At 44.3% G+C, this 23,575-nt stretch overlaps 1 protein-coding gene across 1 annotated transcript in view; it reads right to left on the bottom strand.

Annotated features, from left to right (window-relative positions):
• The window catches only part of cacna1ia (calcium voltage-gated channel subunit alpha1 Ia), a 106,104-nt gene that overhangs the window by 63,969 nt on the left and 18,560 nt on the right, over positions 1 to 23,575 (bottom strand). Inside the window, exons 2-3 of the mRNA XM_008296611.1 lie at positions 7,819 to 7,930; positions 1,799 to 1,932 (exon numbers count right to left, since the gene is read on the bottom strand). Of these exons, the coding sequence (XP_008294833.1) occupies positions 1,799 to 1,932; positions 7,819 to 7,930 (246 nt within the window). The remainder of the gene's footprint in view (positions 1 to 1,798; positions 1,933 to 7,818; positions 7,931 to 23,575) is intronic.

The following is a 23,575-nucleotide window of genomic DNA, read 5'->3' as shown; positions in this document are numbered from 1 at the left end:
TATACACCGCTTAATCCTCACTAGGGCCGTGGGGGGCTGGAGCCTATCCCAGCTGACTTAGGGGGAATTAACCTCAGCATGTTTTTGGACTGTGAGGGAGGAAGCTGGAGAAGCTGGAGAACCCGGAGAGCATGCACGGGGAGAACATGCTCCACGCAGAAAGATCACCGAGACGCGAACCGGGGAACCTTCCAGCTGTGAGGCGACGGTGTTAACCACCAATCCACCTTGAAGCCCATTTTGACAGCAGCTGTGCACTAAATTCACACAGATCGCTAAACACAATAATATTAAGTCTGGTTCCTATTTAGCAGAATGCCAAGTTGTATATAACTAAATGATTCTTTGTTTTCCACTAATCTGATGGCATCTCATGTGTCGGCTTCATGTGTGAATGAAAACCTGTTGGAGTCGTACGAGGGCAGTTAGGCTGCCGTGTCACTTGCAACACAACAGGAACATGAATGTACTTGCGGCTGTTGGTCGGACCATTTCCTGGGTTTATAACAGACAGCAGTAGGATCCATATGAGCGTCTCCGAAGCAAGACTTCAGTGCATTTACATGTGGAAGAGCAGCAGTAGCGTCATTATTATAATTATCCAACACAGAGATGGGATTGGTCCGGATGTCAGGATGCAGACTTTTCTTCACTTCAGACAGATGAACTGTCTCACTTTATAAACTACAGTTAAATTATTTGTTTCATAGCAAATATGTGTTTAGTCTTTTGATTTCTTTTTGTGCATTATTACACATTATGTCACTTGATGATCTGAACAATCTTGCATGTGCGACAAAGTTACCGTGTCTGGTTTATGCAGCTTTATGCAAACTAGCGGATGAAGACAAGAGGACGCTGTCACTGCAGCGTCTGTGCATTAGCGTCCTTTGCTTTCTACTTCTGAAAACCAGCAGTCGTACAGATGAAGTCACATGTCTCACACACAGGTCGCTCATTCATTGGACGGCTTTGGTAAACTGCTTCATCCACAGACATGCAAGAAGAAAATATGAAAATGTAATAAAATTATGCTGCACCTAACAGCATCTGATGGCCAGAATTCATCTTCTTTCTGCTTTTAATGAGGAGATTAAGAAACAATTGATCAAATAGCTTTAAGTAAACTGCAGCAGACTGGCGTAATGGTGACAGATTGCCGTTATGAACGCTGGGAAACGACAGGTCCTGGAGCCAACGAGTCCTTCAGAATAAAACGAGCAGAATAGGTTGTTTGTCATCGCCGTCCGGAGCGACACACACACACACACACACACACACACACACACACACACACACAAGCGTTTTCTGATGTGACCCCGCGATCAGCAGGACAGGATAATTTGTTGGCATTATGAGACCCGGTTTCAAAGATAAAAGCATTGTGGGATCGGTGTAAACACAGTCACAACTTCAGCAGCTGCTCAGTCACATGAACTCATGTCGTCTTGTTGCTTTTTTCTGCTGAAACGGCCGACGTGGTGGTTTTTCTCATGGCTGCTATTAACTGTAAATCAGTAATTCTGTTTTGTTTAGCTCTTTATTTCATCCAGGATCTGACACGTCTCTTAATCCGTACCAGATCTGATCTAAATACAGGATCCAGAGCTGTTAAGTCGAGGTGAAGTCATTCATCCCTGTAGTGAAGTAGGATAATATATATCATTGTACAGTAATGACATAATAATAAAGACGGGATCCAGCAAAGGCCTTGAGTTCGCTGACTCACCATAATGTGTCTCGATTCTAAGAGCCAGAAGCTCAATTAAACGCTGACGGTGTGAGATTAGTTTCTTACCCAGCCATGACAATGAAGAAGTCCAGTCTGTTCCAGGTGTCTCCCAGGTAACAGCGGCGGCCGAAGATGCCGAGAGCCACCATCTTTACCACCATCTCCAACGCAAAGAAGATGTAGATGAACGCATCGAAGGCCTGCGAGCAGAGAGGAGGAAGATGAAGTGAGCGAAAAAAGAGGCAAAAATATGCTTTCGAAAATCTAGAAACACATGGGCCGGGCATCTGCTTCGTCTGGTGTGTTCATGAAATTACTTGGCTCAAGCTGTTGACAAAGCTCCCGTTTTTTTTTTTCTTCCCAACTCTGTTTTTCAGTGAATGAAGAGCAACTCAGTCTCTGATGAGGACAAATCGTCTGGACTTTAAAAAGTTTGTCTTTAATTCTGTAACAGTAGAACTTCAGGGGAAAAAAAAAAAAAGAAAATTAAAAACTATTTTGATTGAAATCTGAAAGACTGCAAAACAAAAAGGTGCACATGCTCTGAAGCACACTGTTCAAGCTTAAAGTTGTTTTTTTTCCTCTTTAGTTCGGCCGTGTTTTAATTCAAATGCCCCAGAACAATGCACGGCCGCCTGTTTTCCACCTCTCCAAAGCAGTTTTAACACTTTAAGTGCAGCAAGTTCACGCTCCGGCAGATTCATCGCAAAGCTCACAGGAGCTGTCAAATTAGTTGCTTTCCAACCAGCTGCCTCTTTATACAGCTTGTGGTCTAATAACACGCTAACAAATGTTCGAGAGTCACGTTTGCGTGTGTTTGCTCTCCAGTGACGGATGACGGAGCTGATTTCGCCGCTCATGTTGTCGTCTGAATGGCCTGTGCATGCGTGCACCGAGAACACGGCTAACACAACACCGCTGGATCCGAAGCAGCCCACGCTGCAAAAGTTGAATCGCAACACAAGAGAGAAGTGAACAGGAACAAAAAAAAGGAAAAGAGGGAGATCCAGGTCAAACCTCAGAGAAAACAAAGATGAAGAGACAGAAAATGGTGAGAGAGAAATAGAGAAAGAGAGACAGATGAGAACATATCTCTGCCATGTCCTGCTTACATTATTATGTTCAGATCACTAGCTAAACCGCCTATTGTATTTTCGGAACAAAACTCTTTCCCAGTACTTCGCCCCGAGGCTGTATGACTGTGTTTGCTGCCTTGTTACATATTCCTGCACCACATAACTCAAGCTGCTGCCTCCTGACGCACAGAATTCAAAGGCCTAGAAATTCAAATGAAGTCATCGCTGAAAAGTTACTGGTCATAATTTGGCTTTTTCAGTTTGTCATCCTCCATCACCGCACAGAGGAAAACACGGAGCTACGCTTCTACCGATGGAATAATCGGCTTAAATCAAAGTATGTGAGTCAGATTATTACTTTGCAGCAGGAATGCATGGTATTGGAGCTTTGCCATCATCTCATATGCTGGTGTTATGTATATATTGGCCGGCTGCTGATGCCAAAACCCATTTATGCACATAATTTCCCACCTAACTGCAGAGAACATCAAGTCTTTTCTATTGCTAAACCTACAGCTGTTATGGCCGCAGATATAAATGCTAATCTACGACTTCACCTTATGTGTAAAACCTGCCGTTTAACTATTTACATGTGACTTTTTCCAAACAAACTTGTAAACAGCTGTTATCTGGAAGTCAGTGTTCAATTAAAGTCGATGCTGACGTTTTATTTTAAAGCCTTATTGGACCATAATGATGCAGAGTTGCATCTCCACCTTGCAGTTTAAAGATAAATTACACAAATGCAAGAATGTTTACCCATCTAAGCTGCTTTTCTAAGCAACTCTGGTGATTAAAAAAGTTGACTAAATTGGACAGTAATTCACAGATTTAAAAAAAGAAAAGGGATAAGGTGTTAAGATTTGGAAAACACACGCTGACTAAAGATTTGCAAAAAAAATAAAATAAAAATTAACGAGGATTTTCCAACCCGATGCTGCTCTAAGCCGCTAAAGTACAGTACCCTGGGAATAGAGTTTGTGCACTCAACAAATCAGATGGCTCAAACCAACACACACACGCCGCAAAGGGAAAACAATTTACCGCGAGTGCTTTAAGGTTATTACCTCTCCCAGGTTTCAGGCAGAAGTTAAATGACAAACTAGAGACTCCACAATAAGCCGCAGCAGACTAGAAAACACCGATATGTGGTTTTTATTTTGGACAAGCAGGAGTAACAGGCCTCAGTCGGACATAAGAGAGAGGGAGGGTTTTTTTTTTTTGTCCACTCGGCGTTGATGAACAATTGCAAGATGGTGTTCGCAGCTACGGACCACACTGAATGAGATAAACGGCGTGAGAATTTTTGTGTGTGTGTGTGTGGATTTATTCATGCTGCAGCACTGGCAGAAGCTCGAGCTGTTTTTGTTTCGTCTCAGTCGGAAATAGCAAGAGCCAAGAGATCGGATACAGAAACAGCGATCTGCTCTCTTGTTGTACAACTGTGGACGTTGTTTGTGCCGTTTGTTATTTAAAAAAAACAGAAAGAAAGAAATCAAACCCCCCTAATAGCAGAGACAGAAGTGAGTTTGTTGCAAATCGCTGGTGCTCGTGGGAATTGGTGTTGACGAGGCTCAGAGTGTATATGCTTTTCTGGCACTTGGGCGAGCACGGCTTTGTGTGTAAATATATGGGCATGACTGTGCCTTGTAATGCATTTTTGAAGCCAACATGTGTGATCCATCATTGCTCATTCACTCACACACACACACACACATTAAACCACATGCATCAGCTCAGACACAGCCAGCATACAGAGCTGGCACAACTCAATGGGAAAAGATGAGAAAATCAGCCTCACATGCTGTTTAAATGATGTTTTGATAAATAATGCAGCCTGCACGCTTCACATGTAATCCGACATTGGCTGCACCAGTCAAATCCCTGTCGCGCTCCGCTCTGAGTGAAAGGGGAATGAATTCATCATAGTTATTTGTCACTACCGCCAGCTTCCTCTTCAGTCAGCCTATCAGGTTTCATCACCGCCGCGATTTGTAAAGCGGCCGGGGCCTGTCTTGTGACGGCTCCTTTCATGATTTCGAAACAGGAGCCGGTGTGGAAGCTACTTCATATGCTGTCATTGTGCCACGTATTTGGCAGCAGGAGAGGACGCGGTAAGTAGGTCATCAGGAATGTGACGGCGGACCATTTAAAAAATAAAACGATATTATGTGTGTGTTTCTTAGTCTACTTGCGACTGACAAAGTTAATCAGCGTATAAAAACCAAAGGCAACACGAGGACAAGCGTCGCAGGGAAATGGTCGCGCTACAAAGTGTGTCTTTGTGTTTTCTGAACATCTGAAGCTCCTTTAAAAAAAAAAAAAAAAAAGACTGAACAGGTGCTAATTTGAAGATATAATGAATCTTGTTCCACCGCAGTCAATTAAATTAGAATAGCGACTTTCCATTTGGGAGAAGCAAACAGGAGTTAAATCAGGACATCTGGAGAGGACCTCCTGAGCTGCAGCTTGCTGAAAGCGAGTTTATCTGTTCGACCCGCTGCCTCCTGTACGGTTCGTTCGGGGTCATTCGGTGACGACCGTGACACAGATGAGGTGTCGTCTTCAGAGGGTGGGTTACACTAACGCTGCAGGTGTTTAGCTGTGGAGATGGTTTTGGTTTGATGCTCTGAGGTTTCTGTTTCCCCAAAGCAATGAAAAAATAATTGGAAAGAATCTTCAAAAAGTATCACAAATCTCAAAGAGATTAACTGAGCAGTCCTTAGTTTGAAAATCACACTTGTGCAGTGCAGGTATTATTTGGACTAATATATAAACTGCTAAATTAGATTGTATTTTTTCTATTTTATTTATTTATTTTTGATTGATTTATGATGGCAACACTAAATTAACTATTACCTATTTGTTCAGGGGGACTTTTAATTTGAAGTTCTTTGGCGTTTTCAGTTCAAATCCAAATCCTACGTATATTTTTTTCTGATTTAAGAACGTGATGCTCTCCTAAAACCACCATGGTCTCAGATTAACGCGTTAAACTTGGGGTGAACAGTGTTTTCTTGGCATTACTGCTCAAAACATCCTTAATAACACTTCACCATTTTGGGATTCAAGCTGTCTCAGAGGAAACGACACTTCTTCACCTTCTCCCGACTAATTCCATTTACAAGTTTTTTGAAAATCTGATGGGAGACTTTGGGCCATCGCAGGTCTTTTCACCAAGATCGGTATGAAGAGCAGCACAGGCCACAGTGGGAGCAGAATGTGGAGGTGCAGTGGGTTCAACTGAGGACCTGAACAAGGTTCAAATCCTGTGTGAAGATGTGAGTAAATGCTCGTGTTCAGCTCGATGATTTTAAGCTTATTCCAGACAGGTGATAGCTGCATGATTTTTTGCTTTTTCCTGCATCTTTAATGAGGCAACATCGACCTTGTTTATTCATAAGCACTACACAAAACATGACATGTTCGCTGCACATGTTGCACGCCGATACGGTAAAGATGCATTTACTGTTTTGTACCAAACAAATGCGACCTTTAAAGCGACACGCAGCCGATCTGATTGTTACAGGAAGGACTCTGTGATGACTGACGGACACGAGCAGCTGCTGGCGGCTAATGCTAATGCTTGGCTGAACAATTGGGGGACTGCAGGACTTAGCATTCTGCAGTGATGCGGTAATGCTGCCTTTGGAAACGGTGCAAAAGCTTCAGCCTTGTTTTAAGGTTTAAGACCCACACATTGACTTTCAAGCACTGAGGTCCAGAGCGCCGCCTCGCTACACATCCAACATACGATATATATGCATGCATTGTTTTGCCGGTGTTCCTATCCTCCAGGATGCTGTCTATTCACACAGGGCTGCAGAAGCATGTGAGGGCCACTCTAACTATCTAAGCCCTGTCAGCAAAATCCCTCCTGTTACCATTAGCAACCACCTGAACAGCACCCCTCACACTACCTGGGGAGACAATATGCTTGTTAGAGAGACGAAAGATGGAGGAAGGGAGAGAGAGTGTGGGATGAGGGGAATGGGAACACAGGGAGGAGTAAAGATGGGCATTAGAGGTGGAGGATTGGAAAAGAGAAGCAGAAAGATGCGCAGTTTTAAGACAGAAAATCCAACGAGATAAGTAAACCTATTACCGTTTGGTTTGCGGGGCTTTAATTTGATATTATAATCCACGCTAATGTGCCGTAGGCAGGTAGGACGCGGCACCGCAATCAGTCAACACAACAACAGACGGACAGAAACCGTCGCATGCAGGTGACCGCGGAAAGCTTTTCGGTGTCAGCGGACGTTAAAAACCGGCAACCGAAAGCGTGCGAGGCAGAATTAGGTCGTCCTTGTCACACCTGAAATTGAGCCTGCCAAATTTACTTCAATGACAAGCAATTACAATCCCAGAGGTACACACCGAGTCCTCAGCCAGCTGGCAAATCACCCACTCAGGAACACATTACCTACATTAGCCCAGCGCAGCTTACAGGACACAAAACCGAAAACACTGGGCGATTTGAAATGTACAATACTGAGACCGTGCTCTGTATTATAAGAATTAACATCAGGCTGTATGTAAATCTGTCACAGGATCAGATATGAGGGGGGAAAAAAAGCTTTTAAATGACAGAACAAGGTGGGGCTGATCACGTCTGGAGCAGGATAATAGTAAACCAGCTTTAAAGTTTAATCTTTATGGTCTTAATTTAACTAATAAATTGCAGCAGAATTAAAATTAGAACCTGTGGCTTTGTTACCTGTGGCGTTTTGCACACAGTTTCAACTGTTGGTTATTTCTCTCTGCCAGTATATTCTCATCACGACGCGACTAAAATCTCATGTGGCTCTGCGCGACTGTATTAAAACTAACCGAGTCCCAATTCCCTGCTCGGAAAAGGCAGGAGAAAAATATAAAAGAGGGGAAAAAATAAAAAACTCTAGCTGTCGTTTGCATCAGTGACAACAAGAGTAGTGATTTTATTTCAAATAATTGATTGCTTTGTGATGAAATGCAGCTTCCTTCGCTCACACACACACACACCCGACTCACCTGCAGTATCTGGCAGCGGTCCGAGGTGCAGTCGATGTTCTCGCAGGGCTGGTACATGCCCAGTGTCACACAGTTGAGCAGGATCACCATGATGCTAATCCTCTCGAACCACGTATTAACACAGCTGGGGTTAAGGAGCGTTGCGTGGCTGAGGGGGGGAAATGCACAGCGACACACAAACTACACACAAACTATGCACAGTGCTGCAGCGGTGCGATCAATGGTGGATAAATCCAACCTCACCGAAGCAGCTCCAGCAGCGGCCTGTGATCTGTGCTGCTGTGATAATGTGTCGGTAACAAAACAAAGCAACACAACTGCTTATTAAACGTGTCTAAACTTAAAGCAGCTTCACTCACATTCAGCAAACAGAAAACAATCATTCCAGGACAGTTGTTGTTTCCTCTATTGGAGCATCTGTTTTGTACAGTCCTGCACGGCCAGACCGTTCTGCAGAACAGAACCATTGAGCCGTAGGAGGAAAAAACACTAATCAGCGGATGCAGCAACGGTGTTCCTGTGAAATAGTGAAGAGGGAGCATCAACATTTGCATGCAGGAGGAGCAAGCATTGCTGTTAAATTGGCTAATTCACCCCCAAAAAAATAACCAGCAGGGCCGCCTTATTGCATAATCCAAATCCTCAGCACAAACTTCAGATTTCCAAGGCTGCTCACCCGGACGTGATTGTTGTTGTTACACACAGCGGAATGGATTTTGATTGCAGGCTTTAACCCGCGTGAGTCAGACCACTACACTTATAACAAGTGTCAAACTTCTCTTGTGAGTTTGGTTTTTGTGCTGGAATAGATGATGCATCAAAGGTTCTGTGTGCAACATTCAGAACCAGCGGCTGCAGCAACACCAGCAGCATCTCAGAGCAAACAAAACTGGTCGCAGTTTCATTTACGACTAGAGAGGCTGAGTGTTGTTGTCAACTTGAGGAATCTTTGAGCATCAAACAGCAGCAGAGGCTCCTACACTGAGCTGAAATGAAACAAGTGCATTTACAGGAAATGAGGGAAGTGACATCTTTGGACTTTCAGGACACCGGCTGGATGCTGGACTCGCCTTTTGCTTTGTCACTCTCAGGCTAAGTGCAGGGAGGGACTCACATACAGCAGCATGCACGAAGACAAATTTTCAGTAAGTTGCTTTTATACTTTCTGTCACATTCATGCTAAGGAGCTAACGTTGTGACAAGACAAATGCATATTACTTTAATGATCTTCTGTGTGGCTTAAGAAACTTGACAGGCGGTTAAACTCTTTAAATAAAGGTGCAAATAATATGCATGAATCTAACTTATTTAGATGGTCGTATCAGAAGATTTATTTATTTATTTGCTTTTATTCCTCTCTACTGACATATTGTCTTATAGCAGGGGTCTCGAACTCCTTGACATGATCAGGATCGTTATCAGGCTTCTGCAGAGCTTGATGATGAGCTGATCATTTGAATCAGGTGTGTTGGAAGAAGGAAGCATCTAAAACTTGCAGGATTGCGGCCCTCGAGGACCGGAGTTCGACACCCCTGTCTTATAGGATTTAGTTACACGGAATTTCTAAATATTTTTGGAGAGGAAAAATTGTTGCGTATTCGCACAAACAAAGTCTTACGCCATCTATCGTCTTGATAATGTCGTGTAATATCACACGATACGAATGTCTGGCTCCGTGTCTTTGCGTCCGTTCAACAGAAAAGTTCTCACGAGTCCACTAAACAGAGCAGAATAAGGAAAAACTTGTATATCCCTGATTTTTTTTTGCCACAATTTGCTTTCCAGACACCAGCACCACTCAAATAAAGATATTCACATTGCACATCTCAGTACATGCATAGCTGACTCATTCAGAGCCACTGACTCATTCACAGCATGTATGCAGCACATCAGAGCGCTGAGAGATCACACAGCTGCCACTCTGCCGCTGAGCAATTCATCAATGGAAATGAAGATGAGAAGTACTTTTGCAACCGGCATATTTTTTTTTATTTTTTTGCTATTTGATTGAATGAGTCACATGACAGAGATTCATGACGAAGCACATTATTGCCCGAGTCTGCCAACGGCTCCTTTTTCTTTATGTTTATTGAAAATGATGAATCATGCCGCACTAAAAAAATAACTTCAGAACGGAGCCAATACCATTAAAGCTTATGTTACTGCTTTATGAGCAGAGTTAACAATGTGTTTTATATACAGTCTGGCTCCGTGCTACTTGCCCTCAGCCTCTCTCTTTATCTTTGCTGCTTCCCTCTCATCTTCCAGAGCCACCTTGTCACCCTGCAGGCTGCTCCGCCGCCCGGGTTCACACCTGAACCACAGATCTGCACCGTACAGGCCTTCTGTAAGAGGCAACACCAGAAGATTGTGCAAATTTGACACTATGCAAATGTGAATAAAACCAAAAAGGAGCCATATGCTATGCATATTGTGCATATAGTGGAGCGCGCGTGTGTGTGTGTGTGTGTGTGTGTGTGTGTGTGTGCATCATAATCACTATAATGTAGTTTAAAACTCTTTCACAGCTTTTCACCTCTTTAATATCTTAAGCTGTCAGCTTATGTTCCTTTAGTTCTGTACTTTATCCTCTTAAGTCTTTATTTTTTTTGTCTTCCTTTTTGTATTTGCTCCCTGTTCAGGATGAGCTTAAAGTATTTTGTTCTTATGGAAATTGCCCTCACAAAACTTATGTTCTCCGCGAGCGTGACGTGTGGTTCTGTCTGTGTGCGGCACGAAACCAAACACAGATTGGTGTTTATTAATCCAAGCCGGGGCAGATTTTGACTTAACAGCGCCGAAGCTTGTTTGCATTAAAGATTCATCCGATTCGCAGGGCAAGCATTTTTGTGTTTGTGTGTTGTTTTTGTTGAAATATTAACAAAGTGGAGAGAGCGGTTGTGTAACACCTCCGTTCAGAGGGTAACCTCTGGGTGAACCTGCCCTGCACCCAGACGCACCTAATTTCTCGTCGAACTGGATTAAGGACAAAAGATAAAAACCCCAATAACCAAAATTAAATCGGTGTGAAGTGATTTTTATGCAGCTCGGGGATATTCTGTAAATCTGGGGTGCACTTTAAAGGAGCTGCACATTCCCTCTGCTGCACACACACATGCGTACTGTACGCTTTTCATCCAGGGAATATGAAACATCTTTGTTATTCTTCTTTTTTTTCTTCCTGTACGTCTCTTTCTTCTGCACAAATACACACTCGCAGATAAATGCTGTACTATCCAATAATCTTTATGTCTCTCCATCCCGCTCGCTGCTCTCCTCCGTCTCGGCTATCTATCGCTTCTGCGCTTCTCTCTGGGGTAACAGTGAAATGGGTAGAAATAATATCAGAACAATGCACTCAAAGACACTTTTTTTTTTTTTTTTTATAAAGTCTGTCTGCCTTCTCTTCCTAGTTACCTCATCTAACCACCAATCCTTCTTTGAAATAAAGGTCTTATCCCCTTTGGGTTACAGTGTTTTTTTTTCTTTCTTTCTGTAACTCATCTCCCTCGGTATAATTTCAATTTTCTCAGCCGTCGCATCTTTCCCTTCTATTTATTCTCAGTGTTTTTTTTTTCCATTCGCGACAAATGATGGACAATTCTGCCCTCCCAGCAAAAAAAAACAACCGCAAACACTTTGGGACATATTACACTAAGACAAGCAATGAAAAATCAATCAGGCCTCTGCATGCATGAATGTGGGAGTGTGTGTGTGTGTGTGTGTGTGTGTGTGTGTGTTGTACTCCCACAGCGCCGCTAAACAACCTGCCCCGAGGTTCTGCGTTAGCGAGAGCCAAGAACAGAGGCTCGGTGCGAACTCGCAGAGAAGAAGGACGGTTTTGGAGGACGAGGAAAGAAAAGGAATACAGATATTCAAAAAAGCAGGGGAGGCTTGTTTGGGACTCGAACAAACACAAGACAGCGGAGACAAAGGACAGAAACTATGCCGGTGCACAGCATCCGCTTTGAACCGCCTCAACCAGCACTTCATAGCTCAGAGGCGAGAATGCAAGGCAGCTCAGGTGAAACACAGCTTCCTCCACAACTCCTTCATTACATGCAAAACAGCACTCCTCTCAGCCCTACGGACTTCTCACCTTCAACCTATCAAAGCTAACAGTATCAGCAGCAACCGCGCCGGCATGTGAAGTGACTCAGCGCCGGTTTGAGTTCAGCTTCTTTGTCATACTGACCCCGAACCTTCTCCGTCCCCGGAGAGCGAAGCAGCAGGCGGCTGACTCACGCCCAGCTGATTCCAGAGAGCGAGCTGATGCACGGTCATGTCACTCCTTAATCATGTTGGGCGGGCGCTAACCGAGTCTGACATCAAGGATGCTTTGAGGAGAAAGGAAGGGAGGCATGCCGTTATTGAGCTTCAGCATTTAATTTGATTGTCCTTTTAAAGCTATTACTTGTGGAATATTAACTGAAAACGTTATCCACCCGGAGAGCGCCGGCGTGTGACTGAGGAGCTTCTGCCTTTTTCTCTCTTTAGCATCACGTCGTCTTTCCCTCTCTAATCTTCTTAGGATGCGGACAGGGCCTCCTCTCTGTCTTTACCCTCTTCTCATCTTTTCTCTCCTCTTCTTCTCCACGCCTCTACCTATTTTTATGCCTGTCCCTCTGCGTCAATACAGATTTCGTCAGACACTTGCCCTCCTCTTTCATCCTTTTTTTTTTTCTATTTGGGGCTTTCCGACTTTATCAAGCTCTCTGTCTCCGTTTTTGACAAAACATTCTCACTCCCAGCGTCTGATTCTCTCTTTGTCTGCCTCTGTTGTGCATTCAGACAACCAAAAAGGCTTTTTGACCTTATTTTCCATACATTTGGGAAGCAGTTTTTTTTTTTTTTTAGAACAACAAATCATTCTAATCATAAAAATGCAAAAAAGGTGAGCTCTGGGGCAAAAAGCGATTTAGTACCTGAGTGCATTTCTTATTTATTTCCGTCCCTGCTGACTGCGGCATCCAAACATTTTACAGCAGCAGCGGGCTTAAAGTTGAGATTAATTAGAACGTGCAACAGACTTAACCTGTTGAAATGTGTTTGCTGCTTGAAATTCTTCAAGGACCCACTCAGTGCACAAGATGCTTTTACAATTTAAAACCACTTTGTCTGTATGACAGAATGTTTTTAAAACCACCACTGATATTATTACAGGAGTAGCCAAGGACATGAAAAGCTGCAAAATGTTATATTCCACACAAAGCAAAAGGAGGACCTTCACATACGACACGTTAACGCATAGAAACAGATGATCGAACGCGGCGCAAAGCGGTAAAACGATATAAACGCTACCAGACAAAGAAGCAGCTGGTTTGTTCTTGAAAAAGGTGGAACGCATCGGACTCTACGCTGTGATGTCTGCCAGTTGCGTAAGACTTCTTAGGACTTTTGTTGTCTTTTCAGTCCTCTATCCATTTCTTTTCTAATGACGACTGCTCCACAAAAAGAAAAAGACCCTCACAAGTTGGCTGCATGATAATAATTTGGCTTCCTAATCGTGTAAATAATTTAGGAACCAAATTCTATTTCTGTATGATTCTTTTCTCTCCTATAAAATAGTAAAAGTAGTCGCTCTCTCGTCTGTCTGTGTGGAGGTGGGGGAGCGTTTTGCATAAATGACTTCGGTTAAATGCAAAACTCCAGAGCTGTACACGCGTGTTTGTGTTTGCAGCAGCAGGACGACACATGACTGAATGGGATCTCCTTTGTGCATGCATTTGTGTGTTGGACACCCTCAGGATCATTCAAAGAGAATCAGAATGACATCCTGCTTCTCGCTGTGGCACCGAGGCCCGTCCCTGTCTCTTGTGATCGCACACCGCTACATGCAGCCTTAGCCAAGCTCCTGGTGTTTGCTTCCTTAACGCACAAAAAAAAAAAACAGACACGCGTCTTCCTCCGCCGACATTTTTGTGACAACTACTGTCCCATCTAGTTGGGTGCGCTTTCAATTGTTTGTCTTGTGTCACAACTTGAACTCAAGAGGGTCCCAGCTGCTGGAGGAAGGATCCGTCAGCGCGGATGAGCGATGCCCAGGTCAGCCAGTGTTCAAGCCGCCGTCCTTGGCACCAGACGCTTCTGTTTTGACTGGGTAGCTGCTGTATTGTGCCCTTGCCTCTCTCGCCCTGTCGCTCCGTAATCTACCGTCTGTGATGTGTGAGAGAGGCAGGCTGCCAGGGAGCTCCCCACCTACCTCATTCTGCTCTTTTTATCCCACTTAATTTCCCCGCACCTTGTGGGAAACTTGATCAATGAGTCTATCCGAGTGTCTGTCTGGGAGGCTCGGACTGCTTTCCTCGGGCTGCTTGGCCTCATTTTCTACTTGCCCGCTGGTCCACGAGGCCACTCCGTCCATCCTTTCTTACTGTCTGCCAACTCTCATTTTTTCAAGCTTCCTGCTGCGTCCTGCAGGATTTAACCTTTTTCCTCCGACACGAGCGGTCATTTGCTAAAACACAACCGAGAAACAAGGAGCTCCATAATTCCTTCTGCACAACAGCTGGCTAAAAGCTGACACACACACACATGGCGGCACACCGAGAATAACAAGTAAACTGCCGTCTTAAAAGCCTCAAGCAAACTGCAGTATATGTTCTTTAAGTGCTGCTCTGCTTGTCTCAGCAAATGTGGCTTCCACTCAACCAGCTCCGGTGAAAGTTTGCTCCCGTACACACTGTCCGCCCCTCCCGCTCAAAAACACCCATTTGAAATTTAAAGGGATTATAATTTTGCATATTCCGCCCACGCTAAAATCCGCCTTTGCTCGGTAACAATGTTGGCAGTCTTTAAGATAAGACCTCCCTCATAATATGAGGGCTTTTGGAAAAGTGTGTGTCACGCAACCAACAGAGCCGGGTCTGAAGTGTCCACAAAGTCAGAGATTTTTCCCACAACGGAAATATAAAAAAAAGGAAATTTGCTTTATGACTCGAGCACCTTGTTGTGCAGTTTACAGCGAGGAGGACGAAGGCTACAGTGCAAAGGGCAAAAATATAAAACCAGGATGATGCTCTAATGGTTGGCTGTTCTTACGCTGTAATTTTAGGTCGCTAAGAGTCACGATAAAGGGATGAAGAGATAGTATTTAAGGTCATTAGTGAAGCACGCACAGAAAACAACAGAAGCAAATTTGCATTTCACTCAGTCGAGGCTGCAGGAATCATATCTGGGTTTGAGTCACATAACTGAAACAGTGACGTGAAGCCAATAAAAGTGATTTTAGAATGACTGGACCTACAGATAATGAGAAACAAAAGGCTGTATTGTCCTTTCATACAGTGGATGTAAACTTCTGGTTTCAACTGTTGATGCTAAAGACCGACAGGTTTTGCTAAATTGGCTCATTGGAGGATTTTCACTCCGGCACACGAGTCATTATGAACCCATGACTCCATCCTCTCACCAGCCTGCTCAAACCAAACCTATTCATCACATCTCAGACCGCTTTGCTCATTCTTGGCTGTTCTTTAATAACGCCTGCGTGATTTCGACTAAAGTGTGAATCCGCTCCGTGTGATACGACGTCTTTGAAAGAAAAAAATTGTGAATGAAATTGAATTCCTGAAGCTCCTTTCTGCTGCATAGCTGATAAACTGAATGAATATTCACACAGCCGTCCTCTGTTAGCCGAACAGGAGTGCAACCTGAAGACAAAGCAAAGCGTGACTGCTGCCACTCGTGACTGTGCACCACCCAGTTCGGCCGACGCAAATGTAAATGAGCGATAAGATGGATGAACGATAAGGAGCAGAGCTAGAAAAAAGAAAACAGTAAAATGCTTAATCAAATCAAGCCTGTCTTTATTAAATTCTGCCTTTATCGGTTCAAGTTTGCTTCTAATTAAATTTCCCATATTTTCAAAACAAGATAAAAGCTGAGAAAGTTATTGGATTCGATTTACTTTTTTTTTCTCCTGTAATTTCATCCAGACATCACCTTTTATACAAGGACATCTAAGATTAGCATCCCATGCATATTCTGGAAAGATGCATGTTTGCATCTTCCGTCGCTCTGCATGCGGTTCACGTAACGTCACGTCAGCCCGGCAGCATAAAGACATGTAGATGGTGTTTTTGATGATCGGTGAGAGCATATAAACACAGTCGCTTACAGAAATGGCAAAAAGGAGAAAACATTGGATCCGTTGCTCTAACTGAGCAGTTATTTGAATTTGCCGCAGTGGTGCCGCTATACCTCGCAAATGAGGAACCATTTCTTGCCTGTAAGACAATCGCAGCATCCTCTTGAAAGTTTTTTGTTTTTTTCTGACAGAAAAAAAAAGTAATTATGAAGCAGTAACATAAGGGAGTGGACTCATTACAGAATCCAAGGAACTGCACTCTCATTTGATAATTGCACTCATGATTTGTTTATCGCTTGAGAAATTGCCACATAATGTGTTGTGCTCTCTGCGGGAACTGCTGCAGGAGACGCACACACACACACACACACATGCAGCATCCTCCCTTATACGCGGATGCACAAAATGCCCATGCAGACACGCACATATGGTGCAGACAGAGAGAGAGACAGACAGACTCGCGGTGCCAACCACACAGCCGTGACATGGCAGGCGGAGACCCGGAGCACCTCTCAAGACAAGTCTATAGCGTGTAACCACGGCAACGGGAGCAGACGGGTTGCCTTCAGCCACAGAGGCAACACAAACTGTACGTGTCAATAGCCGTGTGTGTGTGTGTGTGTGTGTGTGTTTGCAAAGAAAATGCATGAATTACCTTTTTATTTTTTTGTGCACTAGCTGGTTATAAAACGTACTAATTACACACAACTACAGTCCTCGCATGTCTTCTCTTGAAACATTCGCGGCTCCGATCGAACCCTCGGATTTAATAAGTGGTTGAACTTCTGTCCCACGAGCAATAATCTCAAAAAAAAGCATTTCTGTCAGACCTGCACAGTGTCAAGGAGGCATTCTGGTCCGCTCATTCTCACAGACCTGCTTCATCTCACTCATATTCTCAGTCCGTCTGGTGTGAACAGCTCTCTCTTGTAACTCTACTGGGTCAAGGTCTGCCGGGTTTCTTTCCAAAAAGGCTCCAATGATTCCTTTGAGCCTTTAGCAGTTGCTCTGAGGTTGTTTCTTTACCTCGGCGAGCATTCAGCATTTAGCCTTAGCCGGGCGCCCGCCGGGGCGAGGGAGGGCGAGGGAGGGTGAGGGAGGGCGGCCGCGGCGCTGAATGGCCTCCGGAGAGTTTGTCTAACTGTGGAAACGAATGAATGTCCGACACTGTAACGTTCCCCCACCTTCAAATCAACAATTTTTTGATGGGACTGCAAGTCTTCTGAGATCTCTTTTTGCAAGACATGCACATGCAGATTTATGTGAATTGCACAGTAACTCTGGATATTTTTTAACAGCTTACAGTTAGATTTTTTTTGCTAACGTCATTGGTCTTGCAGAAGTTTGAGCGATCAATATATATTTCATAACTGTGATAAATCTCATAATATACTACATATTAAGACTAATTTCTAAGTATAGGCGACTCAGTCTCACACCAACATGTGCAACAGCTTCGTTAGCCTGCAGGAAAAATGGATTAAAAAGGCAGCAAAACTGAGAGATATTTATGTATTTTAGGGGCCGTTCTTGTGCTAGCAACCTAAAAGCATTGTGGGTAACATCTGCATGAACCAGTTTTGACCCAAACCATCATCTATTGATTGCTAGTAAATTAAAATTGCGTAAAAATGAAACGACAAATAATTGCGCTCGTGTGAAACTCCCGTGTTTGGCCAACATCCGATCCCCTGACGTTGATTTTTTTACATGCAGAGCAGCTCACAGGATACAAAACATGTAAGTCAAGCTCATAGAAATGGAAAAATTGGAGCCACGATTTTACACCCTGTACCATGAAACTAATATGTTTTTTTTCTTTTCTGCGCCCTGGACCGATGTACACATTACACATTGGGAGTTTCTAGTTGTGCGCAGTATCTGCATTTACAGGCAGAGGATGATTACATTTCCAATCCACATTTGAGCGTTTGAAAAGCTCGTAGTATGTGTGTGCGACTGTGTATCTGTCTCTCTCTCCTCATATCAGCTCGGCACAGCAGGTGCCTTGCTCCAGTACATTGCTGCCGCTAGTGAAGCTGAATGCAGATACCATGGGGAAATATAAGCCAATACTTTCCTGTGCTTCTGCTGGTGTGTGTGTGTGTGTGTGTGTGAGCGAGGGAGAGAAAGAACAACATGACTCAGTGAGATGGAGAGGAGGAAAGTGGAAGACAGACAGAGGGAGACCAATATAAACCGAAAGTATAGAGGCGAGTCAAGGGTGAAAAAGGATGCTGGTGAAAGAAGCGAGCGGAGAAATTTGAAACAGGCGTGCATAGGGAAAAGAGAGAAGCTGGGAAATAGAGAGAGAGAGAGTCTGGGAGGTCAGTGGATAGCAGAACATGCAGTGTACTCACAAGCCATTAGTTTGGATTCGACACAGGGTCAGAGTGTTGGAAACAGGAGGAAGGAGAGAGGAGGAGAAGAAGAAGAAGAAGAGATGACAGGACTGCTGACATCTATAGGGACTAGTCAGACTCTGATGTGACAAGCGACCATCCTCACCAGGCCTCAACCTCCCTCCAGCCATCTGTCTCTCTCATGTATTCTAGTAAAAACCTTGCCTTTCTTCTAGGAGGGAAAAAAAAAAAAAGCAGTAAAATTGTCAGTCGTGCGAGCTCCCCGTCAAGAAACACGACTGACAATCATGTGCGCCGCCGAACGCGAAGAGCTACTTGAACCCCTTTAGTGTCTCGTTGCAACTCGACTGGTCACATGTGGTGACGCCGTCTGTTCTGCGATCTCGCCGCCGCCTTCCCACCTCCTTACAGCTGCCGCGATGGAAAGCGAGCGCCGGAGAGGCAGCGTCGGACGCTGTCGGCTCGTCTCTGCTGCTTGGATATTAGACGCACCTGAGCGCTATGAGCAAAGACAGGAAGTAGGCCGAAAGCATTCCTTCCTCCCTGCAGGAGCGTCTACGTAGCTAATAGGATGCTACTCTAGCTGTTAATCACTGCTCTGGCTCAATTAAAACGTATCGCATCGATGCCGGCTACGGTGCTGAACTCATTTTTGTGATAAATTCATACTAAACTAAGCATATTTTCCCAAATTGATAAATGAAAACAACCTTTTTTTCTCTGTTTGTGTTGCTCTGCTTCCATGAAATACATCAATTTGAATTTTTTGGGGGACTTTTTGATATTTTTGTCCCCACTGTGTCACAGAGAATTCGTCTTAACGCTTTAAAATCTGCAGAAATGCAACCATTTTCTCTCCCGTCCGCCTGCCTTTGATGTGATGCATGATGGGACATATTGCTGGTTAGACACCATCGGCACTTTTCACGGTGCATCATGGGATATTTTGAGTGCACTACATAGAGTGTAATAATTTAGCATTCAGACAGCACTACAGAGCTGCGGTCTTTCCAGTGAACAATCTTCATAAACTAACAACACTATTAGAAGCTGGTGCCCCTCATTCATCTGTTGCTCTGATCTCTGCTCGCTTGTGCCCCACTTCAGGAGCCGAATCCTCCTCGATCTGCATTTCTGCACCAAATGCATCGCATCCTCGGCTGCCCTCGGTATCCCACATGCACGGACCCCGGGAGTGCTGCGCGAAAGCATATTTGCCATCTATTCGAGGTCTGTTTTCCATCAGCCGCTGATAAATATATCACAGTGAGCTGCGCCGATGAAAAGAGTCACTTCAGGTGGTAAATACCTTGCAGCAGTTCTCGCAAAAAAAGTTATTTACCAAACCGACACACTGTTTGTCCGAGTCGCGCATCGAGTGAAGCGTCACAACTCGTACCGCATCCATCAGACGTCGGTGTTTTGTTTCACCGGAAGCTTCCTGATGGTTGAGCTTTAAATTGCATATTTGGTTCGAGGCGAGAAGCATTCAAATACACGGAATCCGTGGCGTTCTGGAGGTAAAGGACGGACCTCCATAATTGCTCCGAAAAGAAAGAAAAGAAAACAGGCTGCTAGAAACTCCACAGTCACGCATCCATCAAGCAGTCAGAGCTCAGACTGTAAACACTAATTACACCTTTTAAACAGACTGATGCCTTTTTAAAGACCGCATACATATTTATCATCTGTTTAACATTTAATCTGTCCTCAAAACCTACATTTCTTTTGTTTTTTTTTTGTTTCAGAGCGACAAACGGAAACGAGCCGAACATTCTGGGCGAGTTTAATGTGGAGTTTCCCCCTCAGGGGCCACATAATGTGACACGAGTCGTTGTGGAAATCGGTCCATATGGTCTCATAATCTGGGCTCTCGGTTTTGAAAACTGTGATTATTTTAATGTCTCTCAGAAGCTGCCAGCAGCAAACGGTCATTATAATCCAAGATGGACCAGGCTAACCAGAGCCCGTCTAATTAAATAACTAGAAAAACACCGCTAGCTGGAAATTTCCGCTAAATTCGCCACGATTCGGTCGAAAACAATTAAATTTACAGTCGGCGAGAGAGACGCGGCGTTATCAAATGAACAAGATAATTCGTTGGGAGAGCGAACGGTGTACAAACATCGTCACTCGGCGAAACCGACGGAGGGGGGAGCAGACATCAGACGGAGAAGATGGGGATGAAGGGGATCTGGTAGAGGAGGGAAGTGTAAGCTCTCGTCTCTCTCATCTCTTCATCCATATTTCAACAGGGGTCTAATGGGCTGACATGATCCCTTGTTACAAACAGACGGAGGAGAAAAAAAAAAAGAAAAGAAGCGAGGGCTCGGCGAGGGGAGGAAACGGCTCGTGATTAAAGGACGGGTCCGATGTGAACCCATCTTTTCTTTACCATTTCTATCCCAGTGATGTAAACTGTGACGTTATTTACATACACAGCAGACGGGTATTTAAGGTAGTTTTGTCACTACCATAGGAAGAAAACTTTCACCAGGCACTGAACTGAAAAGCACCGACTGAACTTTCAGACTCCTGCCCTGATTTTAACTCTCGTCTCTTTTCCGCCGATCGATTTCCTCTCGATTGGTTAGGCTCCCCAAATACATACGCCTCTAATTTTAGGCGCTGGATCCCCGAGCTTCGCAGGTGTTTCATGAAAGGAGAACAAACAAGCTGAGAGTAGCGCGGCGGATGAATGAGGCAGAGTGCGAGCGAGAGAGAGACACACCAAGAACAAAAAGAATTATTAATTCTGTGATCCAGCTATTTGTGATGCTAATTTTTTATTTTTTTTCCGAGCAGAAAGGTAAAGGTCTCTCCGTCTTTCTTTCTCCCTGTTTGCCGGTTTTCATGCTGTATTGTCGGCTGCTGGCGTCGAATAAAGAGCTTCTGTTCATTTTTTTTGGAAGTCGAGGTATTTCCACGACGCAACTTCTAGCTTCTTCTGCGCCAAAGCAACTCCTGAAGCTACACTCGCCGTCCATGTTCCACAAGTTTATCAGGGAATCAAATGAGACAAATAAATGGACGCCGTAGTCGGCCTCGATGTTCTACACATTGTTGGTGAGTTTAATAATTCAAACTGTGTCTGGGGACGACGGTGGGGGGGTGGATCCAAGTCTTGGACTCCCTGGAACAGTTCTTATTGGCGTAAGAAATGTTCGCGATGTGCAAACATGCCCCCGTCAAGGCCGCGTTCCGAAGCCAAGCATGAATAATTTACCGAAGATTAAAGTTTTAGCGGCGGCTTGCTTTCCTCGTACATGTGCGGTAAAAGAGAGATTTCAGAATTAAATTACGACCTTCTGCAAAGAAAGCGCCGGAACCTTGCGTTAATGTTTCCTCTCAGGCTACGACTGCTGCAATCCGGGACGCTGCTGTGAACCGACAGACGGCTGCAGCCAGCCTCGGTCCACGTGAAGGAGCGCTGTTTACATTCCAGCCTCGACTCCGTAGAGTTCAGCTCCTGCTTTCTACAGAAGCTCCTGGAACACCTTTTTTTTTTTCACATGAACTAAAACTCCTCAATCCACAGAAATATCACAGAAAAGCATCGTTCCCTCTGAAGCTGCAGGAGGGAGAAATCACCTTGTTCTTCTTCATGTTCTTTTAGGAAACACTAGCAGTCGTGTCAGCTCCGTCTATCAAAAAAAAAAACTAAACACGTCTGCTCCTGATCTGGTGCAGAAACGCTTCCCCTTTTTAAAAAGTTCCAAAGTTACCAAAGTTTCATTTTTGCTTTAGTTTCAGCACAAAAAAAAAAGTTAAAATAGATCCTTTACACAACATGTTTGAAGCTTGTCCTCCATTTTCTTGGTTGCTATGGTGACTCTCTATCTAACGCATGATTGGTTGGCTGCAAAGGAGTGACAGTGGGAGAAAAATAACACGAGAAATGGCGATAATATGTTGATTTGTCACAAACAAATCCAGCAGAAAACAAATTTACCTCAAAACACAACTGAGAATTCGCTAAAGTTGAATTTTTCTGGCTGTAAAATGTTCGACATTAAAGTGAAGCTGACGAACGCATCGTCTCCATCTCCTTGGACTTTTCTTTTCCTTTCTCTCTCTAAAGTTTCGAAGGAGGTGACTCTGTGACCGTTCCTCCTGTGAAGGATTTTCTGCCCAGTCGATGTAGAAAATAAGTAAAAAATAAATAAAAAACTTTCTCTGCTTTTATTATTTGCTGAGAGAAACGTCTGTGAAGGTTAAATACTCGAGCACGCATTCAAGGTTAGAAACTTAACATCGCTCGGTTGTGGCAAAGTTATGACAAGATATCATCCGATAAACAAACCTTTCATTAAAGAATCTCATCCTTACAAGTAGCTCAACAGATACCTTCCAAGGATATTTGGTCTCCATAAAGCAGACGCTCACGTCCTCATCACGTGGATCTACATAAACCAGAATGTTCTATTCCGTCTTTCTGGTTCGCTTCAGAAAATCCCGCTGCAGGTCCGGCGGTTCGTCTGCACACGCTGAACCCTGAAAGCCGGTCCCACTAAGTGCTCTCTGCCCCGACTCGCTGTTTGTTTATGACGGGAGAACAAAGTACTCCACCAAAGTCTATGCAAACTATTCTCTCGCCCGCTCCAGTCGTACATTTTTGTCCTTATCAGACTACTACAATATTAATTCACGTGTTCTGCAAAACTGAAATGAAGTAGAAGAAGGAACTCAATAATGCATGATGCTCTCTTCTGTATCGCGGGCTTCAGGTGAGGCCTGGAGAAAATTAGGACGTTGAAATTAGGAGCGAGCTTGACCAGCGAATTTTTAAAATTTTTTTTTTAAACAGACTGGCAAAGTTTTAGCTGCGCCGCCAAAATAAATGTGTCTGTATTTCCAGTGCCAGTGTTTGGCGGCAGGTCCTTCGGAGGCATGTGAGCACAGCAGGAGAGCCAATGTTCCTGTCTTTATTAATTACTACCTGACACACACACTTTCTCACACACTTGCCTGCACATACATACCCCGACCTCCATTAAACCACTCCATAAAACGCACGCAATTACCCTTTAATTTAAACACACACCTGTCTCCTCCTGCGTTATATCCCGCCCCCCCTCCTCCTTACATTTCACCTCATGCACATCCATCCACCGCAGCAACAGGAAGCTAATAATTTGTCCCCGTATCCCCTCTGCACTTCTACTTACTCATGCTTGGTTTAGGCCACGAAGGGCATTGAAGTAGCAGATGAAGCAGAATGAGGAGCCGAGCTGCCAGCCTCGACGACAGGCTGCTGGCGTGACCGGCAAAAACCGGAGTGCACCAGACAGCACGCCGTCACACG

The sequence above is a fragment of the Stegastes partitus genome, unplaced genomic scaffold, assembly GCF_000690725.1.
Source record: "Stegastes partitus isolate 25-593 unplaced genomic scaffold, Stegastes_partitus-1.0.2 Scaffold1139, whole genome shotgun sequence".
NCBI classification, from domain to species: domain Eukaryota; kingdom Metazoa; phylum Chordata; class Actinopteri; family Pomacentridae; genus Stegastes; species Stegastes partitus.
Note: the sequence above shows the minus strand (reverse complement) of the source record. Positions and strands in the feature narration are given on the sequence as shown.